Source organism: Malaclemys terrapin, chromosome 1, assembly GCF_027887155.1.
Source record: "Malaclemys terrapin pileata isolate rMalTer1 chromosome 1, rMalTer1.hap1, whole genome shotgun sequence".
In the NCBI taxonomy this organism is placed as follows: Eukaryota; Metazoa; Chordata; order Testudines; family Emydidae; genus Malaclemys; species Malaclemys terrapin.
Window position 1 is genome coordinate 292,766,142 of NC_071505.1, and position 19,334 is coordinate 292,785,475.

Here is a 19,334-nt window from a genome sequence, read left to right on the forward strand (position 1 = left end):
TGTGTATCGCCATTCCTCTTCTGGGGAATTATTAAATTATTACCTCTTCCATCATAGGCACCCTACGTGACTTACCCTTGTTGACCACATGCTTACATGTAAATAAGTGCAGCAGTTTGGGATTTTGTTGTGCCTCATTATTATTTGTATTGCAGTAGTGCTTACAGACCTCAATCAGGGATTGGAGTCCCATTATACTAGGCACTTATGTACACATAATGAAAAGATGATCCCTATCTGAAGAATTTAGAATCTAAAAAACTAAAGACGGGATGGATACTAATAAATTGATGGGACTCGCATCACAATTTTACAGAAAAAAATCTTGGCTGTCACATTTATTTTATTTGGTTAACCCTTCTACATACAACATACAGTACAACTATACAAACAAAATGATGGGGCCTAAATTAGCTGTTAACATTCAAGGAAGAGATCTTGGAGTCATTGTGGATAGTTCCCTCAAAACCTCTGCTCAGTTTGCAGTGGCAGTAAAAAAACCCTAAGTGTTAGAAAGTAATAGGAAAGGGTAGGGCCGGTGCAAGGATGTTTCGTGCCCTAGGCGAAACTTCCACCTTGCGCCCTCCGCCCTGAGGCGCCCCCCCCGCGGCAGCTTCCCACCCCCCCTCCCGGCCCAGGGAGCCATGTGACAGCTCCCCACCCCAGCTCACCTCTGCTCTGTCCCCTCCCCGAGCCCTGCAGCAGCTTCCCACCCTTCCCTCTGCCCTGAGGCACCCCCCCCCCCCGCAGTAGCTCCTCCCCCCACCCTGAGCCGCCCCCCCCCCGGGTGGCAGCTCCCCGCTCCGTCTGGGGAGCCGTGCGGCAGCTCTCCACCCCAGCTCACCTCTGCTCCATCTCCTCCCCGAGTAGCCGTCCTACTCCACTTCTCCCGCCTCCCAGGCTTGCGGTGCCAATCAGCTGTTTGGCGCCACAAGCCTGGGAGGGAGAGAAGAAGAGCGGGGCGGCGTGGTCGGGAGAGGGCGGAGCAAAGGTGAGCTGGGGCGGGGAGTTCCCCTGCGTGCCGCCCCCCCTTTACTTGCTGCAGGCAGTCCTCCCCGCGCCCCCCTGCCCCAGCTCCCTCCGCTAAATGCCGACGACGACCGGGGCGGCCGAAGATCCAGCTGCTGCAGTCTCCGCCGAAGAAAATGCTGCCCCCCAAATGCTAGTGCCCTAGGCGACCGCCTAGGTCGCCTAATAGGTTGCACCGGCCCTGGGAAAGGGATAGGTAAAAAGACAGAAAATACCAGGATGCCACTATATAAATCCATGGTATGTCCACACCTTGAATGCTGCGTTCAGTTATGATCACTCATTTCAAAAAAGATATGTTAGAATTGGAAAAGGTACAGAGAAGGGCAACAAAAATTATTAGGGGTATGGAACCGCTTCCTATGAAGAGAGATTAAAAAGACTGGAACTGTTCAGCTGAGATGACGGAGGTCTGTGAAATCCTGAATGATGTCGAGAAAGTGAATAGGGAAGTGTTTTCCCCTTCACATAACACAAGAATCAGGGGTCAGCTGATGAAATCAGTAGTCAGCAGGTTTAAAACAAACAAAAAAGTACTGCTTCACCCAGTGCACAGTCATCAAGTGGAACTTGTTGCCAGGAGATGTTGTGAAGGCGAAAAGTATGACTGGGTTCATAAAAGAATTAGATAAGAATATGTCCATCAATGGTTATTAGCCAAGATGATCAAGAACACAACCCCATGCTCTGGGTGTCCCTAAACCTCTGACTGCCAGAAGCTGGGACTGGATGACAGAAGGTGGATCACTTGATAAATTGCCCTTTTCTGTTCATTCTCTCTGAAGCATCTGGCACCAGTCGGTGTTGGAAGACAGGATATTGGGCTAGATGGACCATTGGTCTAACTCAATATGGCCATTCTTATATTCTTCTCTTCCAGAAAAGTCATGAATCTAACATGACATTTGCAAACTACCTTTGGATCATTCTGCTTGTGTATAGCATCTCTCTTCACCCTACCCTTTGTCTGCCATGTCTGTGAGTTTACTTTAAGCAGTTTTGAGACAAGGATGATTTCTTATGTATGCTTGTACAGTGTTTAGCAACACCCTTCTTTTATTAATCTAGACTAGCAGTCTAGATACAGACTTCAGCAGAACATGAATGAAATAAGAAAATGCGAAATAATAAACGCATTTCTAATTATCAATTTTACGCACTCATTATAGAATTATTTTTTTCTTTTTTAAAAATGAGGAAATTACATGGGAAGAAGAGAAAAGCTATGCAAAAATAATGTTATGAGGGCTGCTAAGGCAATCACTCAAAACTTAGGAAATACCAGAAATAAGGTTGCCCACTTAACCTTAATCTAGTCCCTTTCTGTGTACACCTTATGAGCCAGTCTTCAATTAGAATGATCGCATACTGTTTTTTTTCTACAGGGATCCTGCTTCATTCAATGTGTAGTATGGTCAATGCTCAGGCACTGAATCAGGGTTGTGTATTGATCAAGGCTGTTGTCTGTAGGATCCCTAACTTATTCACTGCAGAAGTTGGAAGGTGTAAAGTGGATTAAGCAGAGGAGTGTAGGAAAAGAGTACATGGTGTCATGGTTAAGGCTGCTGAATGACATGCAGGAGAACGGGCTGTTTTATTGACTTCTTATGTGATGCTGAGCAAGTCACTTAACCAGACATTTTCAGAGGTGGCCACTAATTGTGTGTGACCTGCTTTCTGTGTGCCCAGTGTGGGACACCTTTGCCTGACGTTCAGAAGTGCTGAGCACTTACGACTACTGAAATCAGTGGAAGCTGTGGATGCTCAGCAGTAACATACCACTGTCTCCAGGAATGAGCACTGGGTTAGGAACCAGGAGGCCCTAAATTCTAATCCTGGTTCTGTCATTGGCTCATTATGTGGGTTTGGGCATGTCACTATTTCCCTAGCTATAAAATGAGGATTATAATACCTACCCACCTTCCTCACATGGGCAATGAGGATGATTTAATTGATGCATATACTGTGCCTTGAACATACAAAGTGCTAACAACACAAATAAGGAGTTGGAAGAATTCATCCCTAACTGCCTTAATTAGTGGAAATTCTTGTGAGATTTGGCCTTAAAATCTGTGTCCTCATTTCTCATGTGTAAAAGCACTCCTTAACTTGCAGGGGTGCTGCAAAGACAGATTCATGAATATGTTTGAGGCTCAGATACTATGGAGATGGGTGCCATAGAAAAGCTCATGGAGAAATCAATTCCATATGTAGTGCAAGGTATGGGTGGTGTACAGTAGAGAAGGTATAGGGCCACATTGGTGAGAATAAAAAGAAATACTCAACAGCAACTTCAGTCCCTGAGTACCGTCCATCCTTTGTGAGACAGGTGCTGTGGAAGAAATGTGTGGTCCTATAATTAAAGACAGTGACATAATGCACTTGTCTAAGTTAAAGTTGCATGGGCAACCTTAGTGCTGACATTTTCTAAATTTTGAAAGCTTAAATTTGCAAACTTAATATTCTTTTCACACAGCTTTTGTATGTAGTGGGTATATACAGATGTTATCTATAGATGAAAATAAACTTACTGTTTTCTTTTAAATTGATATTGTACCTTGAGAGTATGTGCATGTCTGTGACCTGTATGTTTATTCATTAGTTGATATGAATGATAAGTATGTATCTATGAGATACCTGGAGCTGTAGCAAACCAATCGTACACTTAACAGATCTAAATTCAGGTTTCAAAATCTTGACATGAATTCATAGCAAGCCCTGAACAACTGCTACTTAACGCATATTTTCCTTTTGGACAACTTGTCACTCGTATTCTTTTCCTGAACTTGCCAGTGGGCAATCTTGATGCCTTCTGTTCTGGTGGGAAGAGATGCATCCTTTTTACAGTTTCCCTTGTGCATTCAAGCAAAAGGAGTTAATTATTTGATATACCTCAGGCAGTACAGCGTGAACCTAGTGTGTAAATTTTGTCTGCCACAAATATGCATGTGCTGGCAAATTGTAGACACAAATACTTAATTCTTAAACTGTCTGTAGATAGAGAAACCTAATATAGTAAGGAATGTGAAATAATGTTGAAAGGAAATTATTTAGAGTATTTTAGGTTTTGATGACATTTGCGCTGGAAAACATGGAATACAGTGCAAACAGTTCTGTAGAGCAGGGATAGCAGTAGAATTTGTATGGAAATTTGTATAGGGTTATGTAATTTTGTGCAACAATTTAAGAAAGATTTGCTGTTAGGCTCAAATTAGATTTCCTTTCTTCCACTTAAATATTTCAACATATATTTACTAATAAAGTTTTGAAGGAAAGCTGTAACTCTGTGAAATATGGTTATCAACAACAGTTATGGTGCAATACTCCAATGAATTACTCTCCAAAAACAAACAAAACCTAATAGTTAAAAAAAACCATTCAAGCGTGAAATGTACCATTTTCCAGCTTGTGAAGTTATATGTGACAAGGATCTCTAATTGCCTCCTATTCAGTGTCTTCAGGACTGAGCAGTTACACACAACATTTATATTATGAACTTTTCAGTAGTGCCTGGAAGCCTTAGTCAGGATTGAGGCTTCATTTGCTGTACAAACACAGAGTAGGATAACAATCCCTGCCCCAGAGTGTATACAGTCTAGATTAAAACCTGATACAACAAGGGATATTGCAAACATTAGGAAGAAGTAGGGAGGGAATATTAGTGTAAGGAGAAGAGCATGCATTAACATGGGTCAGCAATTATAAATATCAGAAGTCCCTAGTGGCCAACTATACATTTCAATATACTATGAATATTTTATTATATTTATGTGCTTTAATAGCACTGTCATGTTGTTTTCAGCTTGTGGTGGTTTTCTTTCAGTAGCAATTAATGTTTACCTTAAGTGTAATTTATTTCAATAATAAAAAAGAGAGTTTGTGCCTCATGCAGACAATTTGACTTCACTTTAGAGCTTTCAGTCTATTTCACTACTCTTGGCATGTGCTGTCTGAACTGAAGGCCACAAGGTTCTGTTCTAAGTGCAAAGTTTGTGTTCCTTTCCAGAGTTTCCTGCCTCTCTAGACATGTCAGACATGCCTTGGTTGTTGATGTAGTAGACTAAACCAAAATTCTCTCCTGGCTCAGATCAGAGAGTTTGCAGGATCTTCCTCCATATCCTCTGTGATGAATTCCCAGAGTGAGCCTCACATTACAAAACCAGCCTCCCCAGACTAGATAGAGGATTACAATGCCTTGTTAGTGACCACTGCTATTTTAGGTGGGGCTCCCGGAAGACAAGATATCTTCAGTCTCTCCTGCAGTCTCTGTAATTTTTTCAGAACAAATGAACATCTATTTTCCCCCTGTTTTTTCAGTTCTGTGATGCAAAAGCATTGTCTTTTACTGACTTCAGATATGATGGTGGAAATATTGTGAGAGTTGAAAGCTTTAGACAAAGCACTCTTAGTATTAATAAGACTAGAACCCTCAAAGGCCTTTTCTTGTTCTTACTGATTTTTTTCAACCAAGCTTGCGGGAGCTCTAATTTATTTCTCAGTGTCACAGGTTTCAACATTGAACAAATATACTGCTTCCTCCCTAGTATTTGCCACAGTGTTTAACATTTCTGATGTATGTAAGCACTAGGGAGGCAACAAACTATACTAAACTTGGTGTTGCAATTGCTTATTCTATTTGTTTCTAAATACTTAGTCCCCTCATCACTAGTTTGTTTGCTTAATTCTCCGTCCTTCTTCATTGATAGAATTGGTCAGGAGTGAATAAAGAAACTGTTTTTCCTCAATCTATTTATCATCTCAGAAATTTGAGATCTGTTTCTAAGGTGTGGGGCTGCAGTAGCATCTCTGTATTTAGTAGTTTATATTAAAAATACAGTTATAAATTTCCCATTTCCCAAACATCCAAAAAAAGCACTTCTGCCTGAAATTTTGCATATGATAAGCCAAAGCAAAATTTTTTAGTAGTTTTGAGATTAATCAGACTCATCCATTTGAGATATGTGACGTCAAAGAAACAACTGCTGTTTAATATTTGGAAAGGTCTTCTATTTTGTCTCTTTGCCATTGCATATCTCAAGAGTGTGGTGTCGGAATGCCAATTTCTCACATTTTCTAGGCGTCAAGTAGAACTAGCGCTTAAGAGTATTTTTAATTACACTGTTTGTATAATAGAAAAGGTATTTGCTATGGAGAAAAACAGATTTCTGGTTGCTTCTTTAAATTTCCACAAAGATAATATATTTTGAGATGACTCATGAGCATCTAATAGATATCTAACATAAGGATCTATAGCAGGCTGTGGTCTGCTCCTGCCTTCTTGCATCACAGAAACCTGCTCAGAAACCTCCACTGGTTAGGTATCCACGCTATGTTGTTTATGTTCCCTCCAACAACATCTTTACAGTCCCGTGCAGCAATGCTATTTACAGTGTTCCCTGTGCTTTTGGCCCTTTCTCCAGGGCCTGAGGAGCAGAGGTCTCCCTTCTCTAGGATCTTTTTGAGAGTGGGCTCAATTAACCTGTTCACCTCACCCCACCCCTTCCTTCCTTGTGCCCTTCTTATCAGTCTTGAGCTGATGGGCTAAATGTCTCTTTAGCTCACTGAGCCCTCCCCTCCCTCCCCCGGGATAATTGAAGTTAATTATGTAATCAGTTTTCTTTGGGGAACTAATTGGTGGCAGAGTGATCAGAGTGCAGGGAGTTAACAGGTGAGCTTGCACTCTGTCACAGGATCATACAAACAAAGACCATGCTATTGTAATTCTCATACTCGGCAGAGAATGCAAACACATTTTTCAAGTACACCTCTACCCCGATATAACGCGACCTGATATGTGTGTTAACACATTCTGATATAACACGGTAAAGCAGTGCTCCGGGGGCGGGGCTGTGCACTCCGGCGGATCAAAGCAAGTTCGATATAATGTGGTTTCACCTATAACGCAGTAAGATTTTTTTGGCTCCTGAGGACAGCGTTATATTGAGGTAGAGGTGTACCAACTAATAGGGTTCCCCCATCATAATGAGTGGATGAGCCAAGGTAAGGTGTGTGTGTGTGTGTGTGTGTGTTTCAATACCAACATTAACTAAATATTTGCAAAAAGAAGAACAGGAGTACTCGTGGCACCTTAGAGACTAACAAATTTATTAGAGCATAAGCTTTCGTGGACTACAGCCCACTTCTTCGGATGCATAAGTGGGCTGTAGTCCACGAAAGCTTATGCTCTAATAAATTTGTTAGTCTCTAAGGTGCCACAAGTACTCCTGTTCTTCTTTTTGCGGATACAGACTAACACGGCTGTTACTCTGAAACTTGTAAATATTTGCAGACTTTTGGGTGGATTATTTTTAAACAATCACCTTCTAATTTTTTGACTTTAAGATGTTGGTGTGTTAACTTGAGCTCAGATGTCTTCACGGTCTAATAGTGATTTAAGTGAAAAGCTATTATGTACAATTGAAATTAACAGTTTGGGGACCTTTTTATTTCTGAAGCAGCAGAGTAATACTCTATTCTAGAGGTTTCAAATGAACAAGATTTGTTTTAAATGACATGTCTGTAATGGAAATGATGTTAATCTATTGCCACTACAGGTAGAAACTATTTTTTTAAGACTGTTTCTTTAGCTGCATGTGGTACTTATGCCACACTTCAGTAAAATCATTATCCAGAGTCTAGCACTGCTATTAGCAGGTGACTGTACTTTCCTCTCCTGTTCAGTTTACCTGATTATTAAGACTCTACAGCTCTCACACTCCTGAACATCGAACCCTAACTTCCTTCTGGAGTTCTCACCTCACTTCTCATCCACTCTTATTTCTGTGTAAATGATGATCTCTGGTGACAAACATTTAAGATTACATTCTATATATTAATATGTAGCATTTTTATCTTAAAAGTGCTTTATAAACGTTAATTTACTTGTCTCAAATGTCTTACTCCTTCTCGACTTCTTTAGTGAATGCCACACCCTTATCTCCTCATAGACTTGTTTTTAATTGACATAGCAGAATTACCTCTCTCCTTCATTGAACTGCTCTTGACTTCACTATTAGCGGCCACCTCCTTGTCAAGTTTAACATTTCTCCCTTAGGATTGTCCACATTAGGAAGGATTATCTAACAAAAGGCTAGCCAGCCCCAACGTAATCAAAATCTTTTCACTATTATAGACATAGGTTAAAACCTTATTACCCCTCAGTTTAGCTGGTCAAGGTAAGATGTTAGATAAACCTTTTTCTAATCTTAAACAAAACAACCTCTACGTCTCTTTCTCCAGCTGACTACTCAAAAATTTTATTCTTCCCTAATTTAGATGGGACAAATCCCCCTATGATGGTTGGCTATCTAAATTCTGTACTCTTGCTCTTCTATAGTTTACTCCATTTATCATAAATCTGGACAGTTCCTCTGGTATGACAACCACCACAGGGCCTATAAAACTACTGTCTGGTACCTTGAGGACTCTGGTTTGTGTGTTTGCATCTTCAAATCTTGCTTGACTCAGTGTAGCATCTTTTTCAGAATGCTTAAAATCCAATATTCTGTGTCTAAGTGCAGAGGTTGCTGGCAGTCTTCAATTCCTACTAAAATGTAACCTTCCTGTTTCACCTTTAATCTTCCATTCCTTTCCACTTTGAAAGAGAGTAATTTTGCTAATGTTCTATGAAAAGAGATCTATCACCACCACCTGAGCTACCTTTAATATCTGTGATTTCCCTCCCCAGACCAATAGCTTCCTCTTCCCCTTCACTCAATTTTTTCTATCTGCTTGCTTGTTCTAGTCGAGTCTCAGAATCCTTCTAGATGTTTTCCTTTCAATGAATAAATGCACCTCAAAACATAATGCTGTTCCTTTTTGTCCTGTTCTCTCTTGCCTCTGCCTAACCTATCACACCAATCAATTGAATCACTATTGAATTTTCATAAATTAACTTTTCAGCCATGAGTGTTCATTTTTTTGGGCACAAGTGAGATGTTCTAAAAGCTTACATAGATTTTTTTAAATTAATTTTTCCTTAGATTTAGGAATTAAATAAATCATATCTACCTAAAAAGTATTTTCACCTCAGACTAGTTGACAATTATGTAGTTGTTATAGTTACAAATGCAATGATAATTTAAATAAGACATACAGTTGTTTAAAAGCTTTTTAAAAAAAATCATAATGCAGTGTTAAGGTGGTGATATAAAACACTGGTCATTGGGGAAGCAAGCATTAAAGTTGGTCAGCTCCTGCAGCATCAATCTCTCTGGAACACTCCCACACTAACATCAACTTCCTGTACACCATACTCAGCTGCAACAATGAAACCCTATAGACAAGAAACCCACGAATCACCACACCTACCTTCATAGGTCCAGTAACCACTCCAAACACACCAAGAAATCTGTTATCTGCAGCCTGGCACTCTGATACCACAGAATATGGTCTGAGGAGAAAGTCTTGGATGAACACCGTAACACACTCAAAACCACCTTCACCAAACAAGGACACTCCACCAGAGAAATAGATCTCATCATGGAATGGGCCACTCAAGTACCCCAAGAGAACCTGCTTCGATACAGAAATAGAACCTCCTCTGACCACAGACTTCTACTTGTCATTTACCACTTGTACTAGGATCCATATGGGGTATCATCAAATAACTACAACCCATACTTGATGGGGACCCCATCCTGAAAGAAATCTTTCCTGAACCCCCATTTCGGGGCTTTAAACAATCCCCCAACCTCTCCAAGCTCATAATCGGAAACAAGCTTCCCAGAGACCAGGACACGCCAATTCATAGCGGCACCAGATCCTGCCAGAACAACAGATGCAAAACATGCAGACACATTTCCACTTCTACAATGATCTGCACCCGCCCCTCCAAACACATCTTTCAAGAGGCATGTGTAGGTTCCATGGATACCACATGTGGTATACCTCATTCAATGCACTAAATGCCCAATAACAATTAAATGGGTGAAACCAGACGCATGCTATGCTCTTGAATGAACTCACACAGGAAAATGATAAAAGACAAAAATACCCTGTCACCTGTGGGTAAACACTTTTCATAAAGCGATCACCCTATATATGACCTATCAATCCTCATCCTCAAAGAAAGCCTTAGTGGTGTGCAGGTTATGTCTACACTGGCAACTGAACAACAAAACTTTTGTCATTCAGAGGTGTTAAAAAAACACACCCCTTCCCCCAAAAGACAAAAGAACAGTGCTTTGTAGGCAGGAGTGCTCACAAACAGTAGGGTTACCATCCGTCCGGGTTTCCCCAGACATGTCCGGCTTTTTCAGTGTTAAATGGCCATCCGGGGAGGATTTCTAATCAAGTAGAAATGTCCGGGATTTCCCCCTTCCCCTCATGCAGAGTGCGGCGCGGCTGATTGGACGCCTGGCTTGATTGAAAGCCACTCGCAGCCACTAGGGCCTCTAGCAGCCAGAGTCCCTCCCCCTCCCCCCGCTCCCTCCTCCCCCACAGAGCAGCGCGGCTGTGTTTGATTCCACGTGGAGCCTGCATTTCTCCCTCTGCCGGGTGAGCGGGGGGAGCAGGGCAGGCAGCGGGTGTGTGTGTGTGTGTGTGTGTGTGTGTGTGTGTGTGGAGGCTGCAGGGGCGGGGGGGTGCAGAGGCTGCAGGGCGAGTGGGGAGCGGGGGGCACAGAGGCTGCAGGGGCGGGGGGGTGCAGAGGCTGCAGGGCGAGTGGGGAGCGGGGGGCACAGAGGCTGCAGGAGCGGGGGGGTGCAGAGGCTGCAGGGCGAGTGGGGAGTGGGGGGCACAGAGGCTGCAGGGGTGGGGGGTGCAGAGGCTGCAGGGCGAGTGGGGAGCAGGGGGCACAGAGGCTGCAGGGGCGGGGGGGTGCAGAGGCTGCAGGGCGAGTGGGGAGCAGGGGGCACAGAGGCTGCAGGGGTGGGGGGTGTAGAGGCTGCAGGGTGAGGAGGAGCAGGGCAGACAAGGGCATAGGGGCTGCAGGGCGAGTGGGGAGCAGGGAAGCACTTAGCAACCCCCAACCAAGATCAGAGCGGGAGGGAGGAGGGGGAATGCGGGGTGCTGGGAGGAGGGGGAATGCGGGGTGCTCAGAGGAGGGGGCAGAGTTGGGGCAGGGACTTTGGGGAAGGGGTTGGAATGGGGGCAGAGAAGGGGTGGGGAAGGGGGCGGAGTTGGGGGGGGGGGGGCTGGGGGCGAGACCGGGGCCCCGTGGAGTGTCCTCTTTTTTTAAATGTTTGAATATGGTAACCCTAACAAACAGCGGCTACACTGCGTGCCTTTTAGCCTCATGGCTGTAGCAAAGTTGCGTAGTTTAGACATAGCCTAAGCTTGCTAGACGTGGCCTGAGTTCCAATTTTGTGGTGTTCCTCCTGTGGGTGAAGCTATATTCTGCCTAATATTGAGGGCTAAACTTAATAGTTCAGTCTAATTAGTAGTATAATCGAGGGTAAACTTGGGTAAACTGATTTTACTCGCTTCTGATTTGGGGAATATGGATTTTAGGGTGGTTTACCTATAAAATATATATATGATTTTATTTTATTTTACCATTACACCATTAGTCTAACCCTTGAAAAGAAAATATTTCACCTATACATAGTGCCCAAGCTAGCATTGCCAGAACAATCTTAATTTCAGGTATTTTCTGACCTGTGAGCACTTGATTCTGTAACTCCAGTGTTGTATCAGTATTAACACTGAGCATGCAATTTTCTCCCCCCCCCCTTTTTTTTTTTTTTTTTTTTTTTTTTTTTTTTTTTTTTTTTAAGGTGAAAGGGAAAAAAGATCCCTAAAGATAACTGGGTTGCATATCTTACTAGCTTGTCTGGCAAAAGTCAGCTGTGTTTGAATTCAAATGTACACCTAACTAGCTGTGCATACATACAGTGTATTGATCTATTGGAAAAAGCAACAGAGGGTCCTGTGGCACCTTTGAGACTAACAGAAGTATTGGGAGCATAAGCTTTCGTGGGTAAGAACCTCACTTCTTCAGATGCAAGTAATGGAAATCTCCAGAGGCAGGTATAAATCAGTGTGGCGATAACGAGGTTAGTTCAATCAGGGAGGGTGAGGTGCTCTGCTAGCAGTTGAGGTGTGAACACCAAGGGAGGAGAAACTGCTTCTGTAGTTGGATAGCCATTCAACTAGCCATTGGATAGCCATTCACAGTCTTTGTTTAATCCTGATCTGATGGTGTCAAATTTGCAAATGAACTGGAGCTCAGCAGTTTCTCTTTGGAGTCTGGTCCTGAAGTTTTTTTGCTGTAAGATGGCTACCTTTACATCTGCTATTGTGTGGCCAGGGAGGTTGAAGTGTTCTCCTACAGGTGTTCTCCTAACCTAATCCTTATTCAGACAGCTGAAGGGATTTTGCTTAAACTTTTTGGAAAATACACTTTCAGAGACAGAGCTTGACAAATTTCAGACCGGAGGTAGACGTCGATATGGCAGCAGGCGCTCTCAGGTGCTTGCTATAAAACATTGATGCCAATGATATTTTAAATGAGAATTGGGAAGCTTTCTAATAAGAATTGTTTAATAGCCTGAATCCTTGAGACTTAAACCCACAAATTTTATAATACAATGGGTAATTTTTTTTTCTTAGTCCTGGGCATAGGATGCTTTTTCTACCCTGGGCATAGCTGACCTTAAATACATCACATGTTTGTGGTAAAGGTTCTTGAATTATTTCAGATAGTAATGTAATCAGCCGCTAGAAGGGAGCGCGCACCCTGGACTTAGGTCTTGTCAAGTAAAAAGCTTTCATTTAACCTTTGTAAAAGCATTGTAGTGTGGTTTACTCTTTTTTGTAAACATATTTGTGATGGGGTTGGGTTTTATGCTATTATGGATGGGCTGGTGTGGTAATTTAAGTATGGGCTACCATTTTTTAATAGTGAGGTACAATTTCCCTTAGTAAATGCAAAATCACCAGATCTGTGCCCCTCCCCCCTTTTTTTTTGAGTGTGAAATTTTAAGGTAAAGAAAATAGTACTTCTCTGACATTAGACCACTTCAGTTTCTTTAAAGGTCAAATGCCAAGAAGTCACTTGAAAAGGTAAAAGACAGTATATCTTTTGTATTAATGACTGTTACAATCAAAATAAATATTTACTATTTTCTTTATTTAAAATTCAATAGTCACTTTAAATCCCAATCAAGAATTCAATAGAACTGAAGATATCCAAAAAATGTTTAAGAAAATGAATGATTTGACATCTTATGAATGACAGCCTCCTCCAGACTTTGTGCTTATACAGGTTTTGTTTTTGACAGTACTGGAAACAAACTTCTTTGATTTGTAGGGCAGTCATGGTGCTTCCTTAGGTTGCCTGCCTAGTTACTATTACCCATTCTAGTACAGAGATGACAAGTCCACTAAAGGTTTTCTTGCAGTTTGTTCACAATTATTTTGTGTCACAGTATCCCTTTTTGCTATAGTATTTTTGCTATAGTTCAGAGTCCATTAAAAATAAGCAAAATACGGAAATTAAGTTTGTTCGTAAATCTGAACAAAACGTTATAGTTCTTTCAAAAGTTTACAACTGAACGTTGACTTAAAAAAGCTGTGAAACTTTATTATGCAGACGAAAAATACTGCTTTTAACCATCTTAATTTAAATGAAACAAACATGGAAACAGTTTCCTTGTCCAATATTTCTTTTTAAACTTTCCCTTTATTTTTTTTTAGTAGTTTAACACGGTACTGTACTGTATTTGCTTTTTTATTTTTTGGTCTCTGCTGCTACCAGATTGTGTACTTTCGGTTCCAAATGAGGTGTGTGGTTGACAGGTTAGTTTGTAACTCTGGTGTTCATAACTCTGAGGTTGTACTATATCAAACTTGTTTCATGTAAGTTTTCACATTCACTTCAGACAGGAGTCATCGATAGTGCTATGTTTACTAATTTAATGGCTACTTCAGTTTAAAATGGTAACTTTCCCACATACCACTATGCTATAATTATTCCTAAGTGTTATACTTGGAAGCTAAATAGAAAAATGCATGGTTTGGAGTGGTGATCTTATGCATTTTGGGGAGGAATTCCAGAGAGATTTCAATAAAAAAAATTGTTTTTTCCCACGTGGGAATATCATTTTGAGTCATTTAAGTGTCTCTATTCTCTTGTCTGGAAATTTCAGTCCTCTCAATATTGCAAATTAGCTCTAGTGAGAGAGACAGTTGTTCCCAGTTATTGTTGAAGTACAGTTCCATGTTGCAGGATAGGTACACGGTGTATTCCCATTCCCTGTTAAAAATTGGTTTGGTCCTGTGTAAAATCCAAGACAGAATGGCGCTTTAAGCTTGTCTGGTGACTGTCGTGTTGTTCAACATGATTGAAATTTTAGTGTAGTGAGAATCATATTTTGTATGAAAACTTTTTTATTTTTCCCTATGTAGAGTTCATTTTCTATACTAATAAAGCAAAGAACTCCAGTCTTATTTAGTAAGAAACTAAAATTTTTTAAAAAATTTAAATAGCACCAATTTCTTCACATTTGATTTCAGTTGCGGTGCATGGTTGATAGAGTCAAAGGGCCAAATTCAGACCTTGCATAAGTAGGTGCAGCCCCAACTGAAGCAAAGGTGAGGTGAATAGGAATTGCAACTGCTTACATGAAGGTTGTGTTTGGTCCAGGTTTTCTTATTGACAGATATTTAACTAATGTTTACTTCTGGATTTATTCTAGTTGCACTGTGGACGATGTATCTTGTTCCCTTAATAAAAACTATAAATGAAAGAAAGAACTGGATAAATATTAAGGATATGAGAAGGGAGAGAAATGTTTAATCTGCCCCTTACATTGATGCATTTTAAATATCAGCAGGTGATCTATTCAGAATTCAAAGTTCCACTTACTGGTTAGTAATACATTATACAAAGCAATAGATCTGTTAATTTGCCACTCTTTATGAACAGCAACGACAAGTGGAGAATGTCAACTTCAAAATTTGAATCTAACGTGTAATTGAAAACCTGTTACATTAAATTTTATGCAAAACCCTTGAATAAACCATTCAAAATAGATACTTTTGAAATATATCTAGTTCTCTACTTACCTTTATGCATTCACATATTTCCTGTAATACAAAGTAAAGTAAATTATACTAGCATTATTTGGCTTTTGTTATTGTAGGCATTTTTTTCAGGGATTCTCAGCAAATGAGTGATGTAGCTGTAAATTTTTATGATTTAAATACATGAGCTCTGAAATAAATTAAACCGATTAGAATCAAATTGATAGCTTTTACAGTCTTTTGCAGTCTTATATTGTTGTAATTTCAGTATAATTCAGCTTTGAATAGATTTGCAGAAACTCTAATGAACACTCAAAATGTTTTATTCCAGTTAAAATCCAGTGCGAATTTTGTCATAAGCAAAACATGTTTCAAGCTTGCATATTATATGAAAATACTTTCACCACTGTTCAACTGAACAATAAGGTGTATGCATGTTAATCATACAAGTACACAAAACATTTCAGCTAGACTCTCTGGGTGAAAGACAACATGAAGGAAAAATATATGCAAATAGCAGCAGCATTCGATCTGTATTTACAATATTTAGCAGATCATTGTTATTAAATTTAAACATAAGATACTTGTTCAGCCTAAATAACCCAGAGATGAATGTCATTATGGAATTTACATACCATTAGCTCACATTAATTCATTAGCAGCAGAGCTCTGTGGTACAGGGCTAGTTAGATACATTATTTGTGATGTCTGGATGCTGTAGTTTAATGAGGTTTACTGGCTGCATGCTTGTTGCCTTTGTCTGGTGATAGAAGTAATTACTTGATAAAATGAAGTGCATCGCTGTGAACAATTGACCCTTTGGAACAATCCAGACTGGTCAGCAGTCTAAATCCACATTTTAAAGCCATCATTATAGCCTCAAACTTAAGAGTTTCCAGGGTGCAGACAAAGGTGTTGTCTTCCTTCAGTACAAGTCGTGTACCATTTTCTGACTTTATGAAGTATTTGAATTGAATAATATTTGAAGATATTGAAAACTCCTCTGGAAATCCATCCAGCCTGCTTTTTGACACCAGAACAATGCGAGATTTGATTTTTGCTATGAAATCAGGAGCATTACAAAAGATCCTAAGACCTTGTGAACGGTCGTGGCTGTCAGTTATTTCCAGGAAAGTAGTCTCTCTGGACGCTAGCTGTTCTTTCTCCCACCTTGATTTCACTGCATCCGCTAACATCTTAAGCTGAAAAAAATCTGCTTCTTGTGCCAAAAGTTGATTTTCTCGAAACCCCTCCGGTAGAAGAAGTTCTCCATTTCGTAGGAAGTTCAGAATGTGCCTGAAAAGGAGTCCATCTCTGTCTATGAAATAATGGCCATCTGCATCAAATGGACAGAGAATTTTTCCATTTACCACACCTTCAAGAAAAGAGTCTGGGTACTTGGTTAGTGTTTGTTTTTGTGTAATGTACAGGTATCCACCAACATTGAGGGTAATCAGAGGCATTTTACAGTTCTTGCCTTCCTCAGTACCCTCAGAGGAGTTGTGCTTTTCTTCATGTTCCTTTTCTCTTCTGTTTATTTTTCGCTCCATTCTTAAAGCCAAGTTAAAAAGACAGCTATCTTGCCTTGTTCTTGTGTGCTTGAAAAGAGATATTTTAAAAGCACCTTTATTCAGCTCCAGCACGGTGATGGAATGGAAGTGCTGCTAGCATTGCATGGATTGTCAGCTCAGTTTTGCAGTAGGTGGCGTATCAGCTATGTATGCAGTGAGATATCAGGAGTATGGCTGTAAGGAGAATTTGCATTTAACTGTGTAAGGGAAGAGTACAGATGTAAAAGCTGTTTTAATTATTTTCTTTGAAGTCTAGTAGGTTTAAATTATTTAAAAATAGCATTTTGAATTACTCTGTGCAGAATGGACAATACCTTTTTACTGACCAGTTAAATTTTAATATTTACTTTAAAAATGTGTTTATAATGTGGAATTGCCTGAGAATGTTGTAGTGATAGTTTTGTCCTTTTTTAGGTATTTTTGGTTTTACACAATACCTTTACACAAAGCAAATTGTGTTACTGTTTAAGGTACTTCACCTATTTAATGGAAGATAGCTGAAAACAGATGATTGTATGTGTATACCTTATGTATGAAACACACAGTGGCTTAAAATGTTATCAGAAAATGTTTCAAAGTGGTATTATAAAGCATTTCTGATCTAATTGGTTTAGTATTTAGTAAAAACTCTAATTTTTTGTTGATTCAGCTATCCTCAGTGAGGCAAAAAATATAGCCTTTATTAGGTTTTGTATCCTTTACCATAGATTAAAAATTATTTTAGAGAAAAGGCACATTTATTACTTGTATTGGTAATTTTAAAATAACCAATGTTAGATTTCACAGATTATTTTATATTTAATCAAAACAATTCTGTTGCCATGCGGAACAAAGGGCCAGTGTGCCTATAGAAATCTTTGAATATCACATAACACTATAGCTTAGCAACACTTCAGTAAGGGAGAAAACATTGGCAAAGTATACTTGAATCAAATGGCTGGCTCATTTCTCTGTATGAAGCTGAGATTAAAGGTTCATTTGGATCTTTTTTAAAAAGATTTTCCCCTTTAAACATTTGCAGCTGGGTAGAGGAAAAGGAAAGCTGTACAAACATTTGTGTATTTCCTTAGGGAGTGTGCAGGAGATGGAGGGTAGTGTATGCAGCGTGCATTCCAAAGCAAGGGAGAGATTTAACACTTACCTTAGCCTGAACCTGGAAATCAGAGATTCCATGATGTATACATTTTTTTAAAGAATGTATTTTTCAGACTACAAGCAGATGCCTATTGCTTTGGCCTGTTAACAACAAAATCAATTATCCTTTTGTGAAAAGGATTCTCTGTGCCTTTGTTTATGTTAAGACCATCTTCATACTGCTCCCAATAGATATATGAGCAATTACTTATAGATACAGTATTGTAGGTTTCTATTGCTTTAATTATTTGATTTTTTTTATTGATTAATATGACTGTGCCAGTTGATGTAAATAACATGCTGATTCTACTTGTTGCCCCCATACTTCAATATTCCCAGTCCACAGAGCTGCTCTGCTGAATCTTTTGTCTGCTGCTACGTGTAACATATTAAGCATTATTTTATTAATTAGACTCTGTGCATCAGTCATTACAAAGTCAGTGTTTAAATTTAACGCTTTGATGCCCTCATTGTGTTTAGTATCACTTCAATTTGAAGAGATTTTAATCATTTAATAACTGTTGAATATACTAACTGTTTGAAAATCAACTCTTATGACAGGAAGAGTTAATAAAGGTATTTGGAGAGAGAGAAAAACTGGTGGTGTAGTTCTGACATAAGCGTTATGGATAATATTTTGCCACTGTGGGAGACTTTTGCTCAAATCCAGTTAATAGTCAAGTGTCAGACTCCATTTGATCTGTTCACATTTGATGTGGGTTTTAATCTTATAACCAACTGTAAGAATCGTAATGGTAATTGATAAACCCTTTGAGTGACTCTGGGGTCATTCTATCTTGCATAGTGATCTTGTCATCTCTTTGAAGCTAAGCTGGGTCGCTGCTGGATGGGAGATTTCCAAAGAAAGCCCAGATTTGTAAAGGAGTTTGAAATCCTTCATGGCAAACCAAGCTGTATAAATTTAAGACAAGGCAGCTGCAAAACAGTATCCATTCCTTAGCTTCATATGCTCATTATCTTCTGAAACCTGTGTCTTTGGGGTTGAAATTTTCCAGGTGTGGCTATCGTTAAATATTTTTGAAAGGTCAGGCTAAATCACTTCAGCTGTTTAGAAAGTAAAAAATGTCAGCAAGCTGTTAGCTCCAGATCCCAGGAGTGGGGGCGAGGGTAGGGGAGGAGAAAGAGTGTGAGTGTGTGTGTGTACATACTGGAATTTACAGGCTTAGCTGTTGACTCAAGGAGAATGTCAAGTGTGCCTATCCGTAAACTTATGGAAATTGCGTAAAAGAGTTTATTCCACTCTATATGCATCCGAAGAAGTGGGCAGTAGCCCACGAAAGCTTATGCTCTAATAAATTTGTTAGTCTCTAAGGTGCCACAAGTACTCCTGTTCTAACACGGCTGCTACTCTGAAACCTGTAAAAGAGTTAGTCTTCCACACCATACCCCCACACAACCTTAACTCTGCCCCCTTGCAGTTGGCAATAGGCAGTTTGACAAAACCATACTGTACTTGTCTACAAAATCTGCAATTTTTTTGTGGTGTTTGTGCTCAACACAGTATTGTCATTCTTCAGACGCTTCTTACTGTATTAGACGTAGTTGTATTGATGCAGGAATTAGTTGCAGCAAGTTGCTAGATATCAAACTGCCATCTGAGCAGAGGAGCAG

General features: G+C 40.0%; 2 protein-coding genes across 3 annotated transcripts in view; one reads left to right on the forward strand and one right to left on the reverse strand.

Moving 5' to 3' along the window:
• Positions 1 to 19,334, forward strand: part of GTF2F2 (general transcription factor IIF subunit 2) — a 132,359-nt gene that overhangs the window by 25,034 nt on the left and 87,991 nt on the right. The window lies entirely within an intron of this gene.
• On the reverse strand, positions 15,305 to 16,714 carry KCTD4 (potassium channel tetramerization domain containing 4). Its single transcript, XM_054014339.1, has one exon. It carries the CDS (start codon positions 16,545 to 16,547, stop codon positions 15,774 to 15,776), a length of 774 nt encoding a protein of 257 aa, XP_053870314.1. The 5' UTR covers positions 16,548 to 16,714; the 3' UTR covers positions 15,305 to 15,773.

Coding starts and splice junctions, on each gene's coding strand:
- KCTD4 (XM_054014339.1), bottom strand. CDS start 16,547: ATGGAGCGAAAAATAAACAGAAGAGAAAAGGAACATGAAGAAAAGCAC.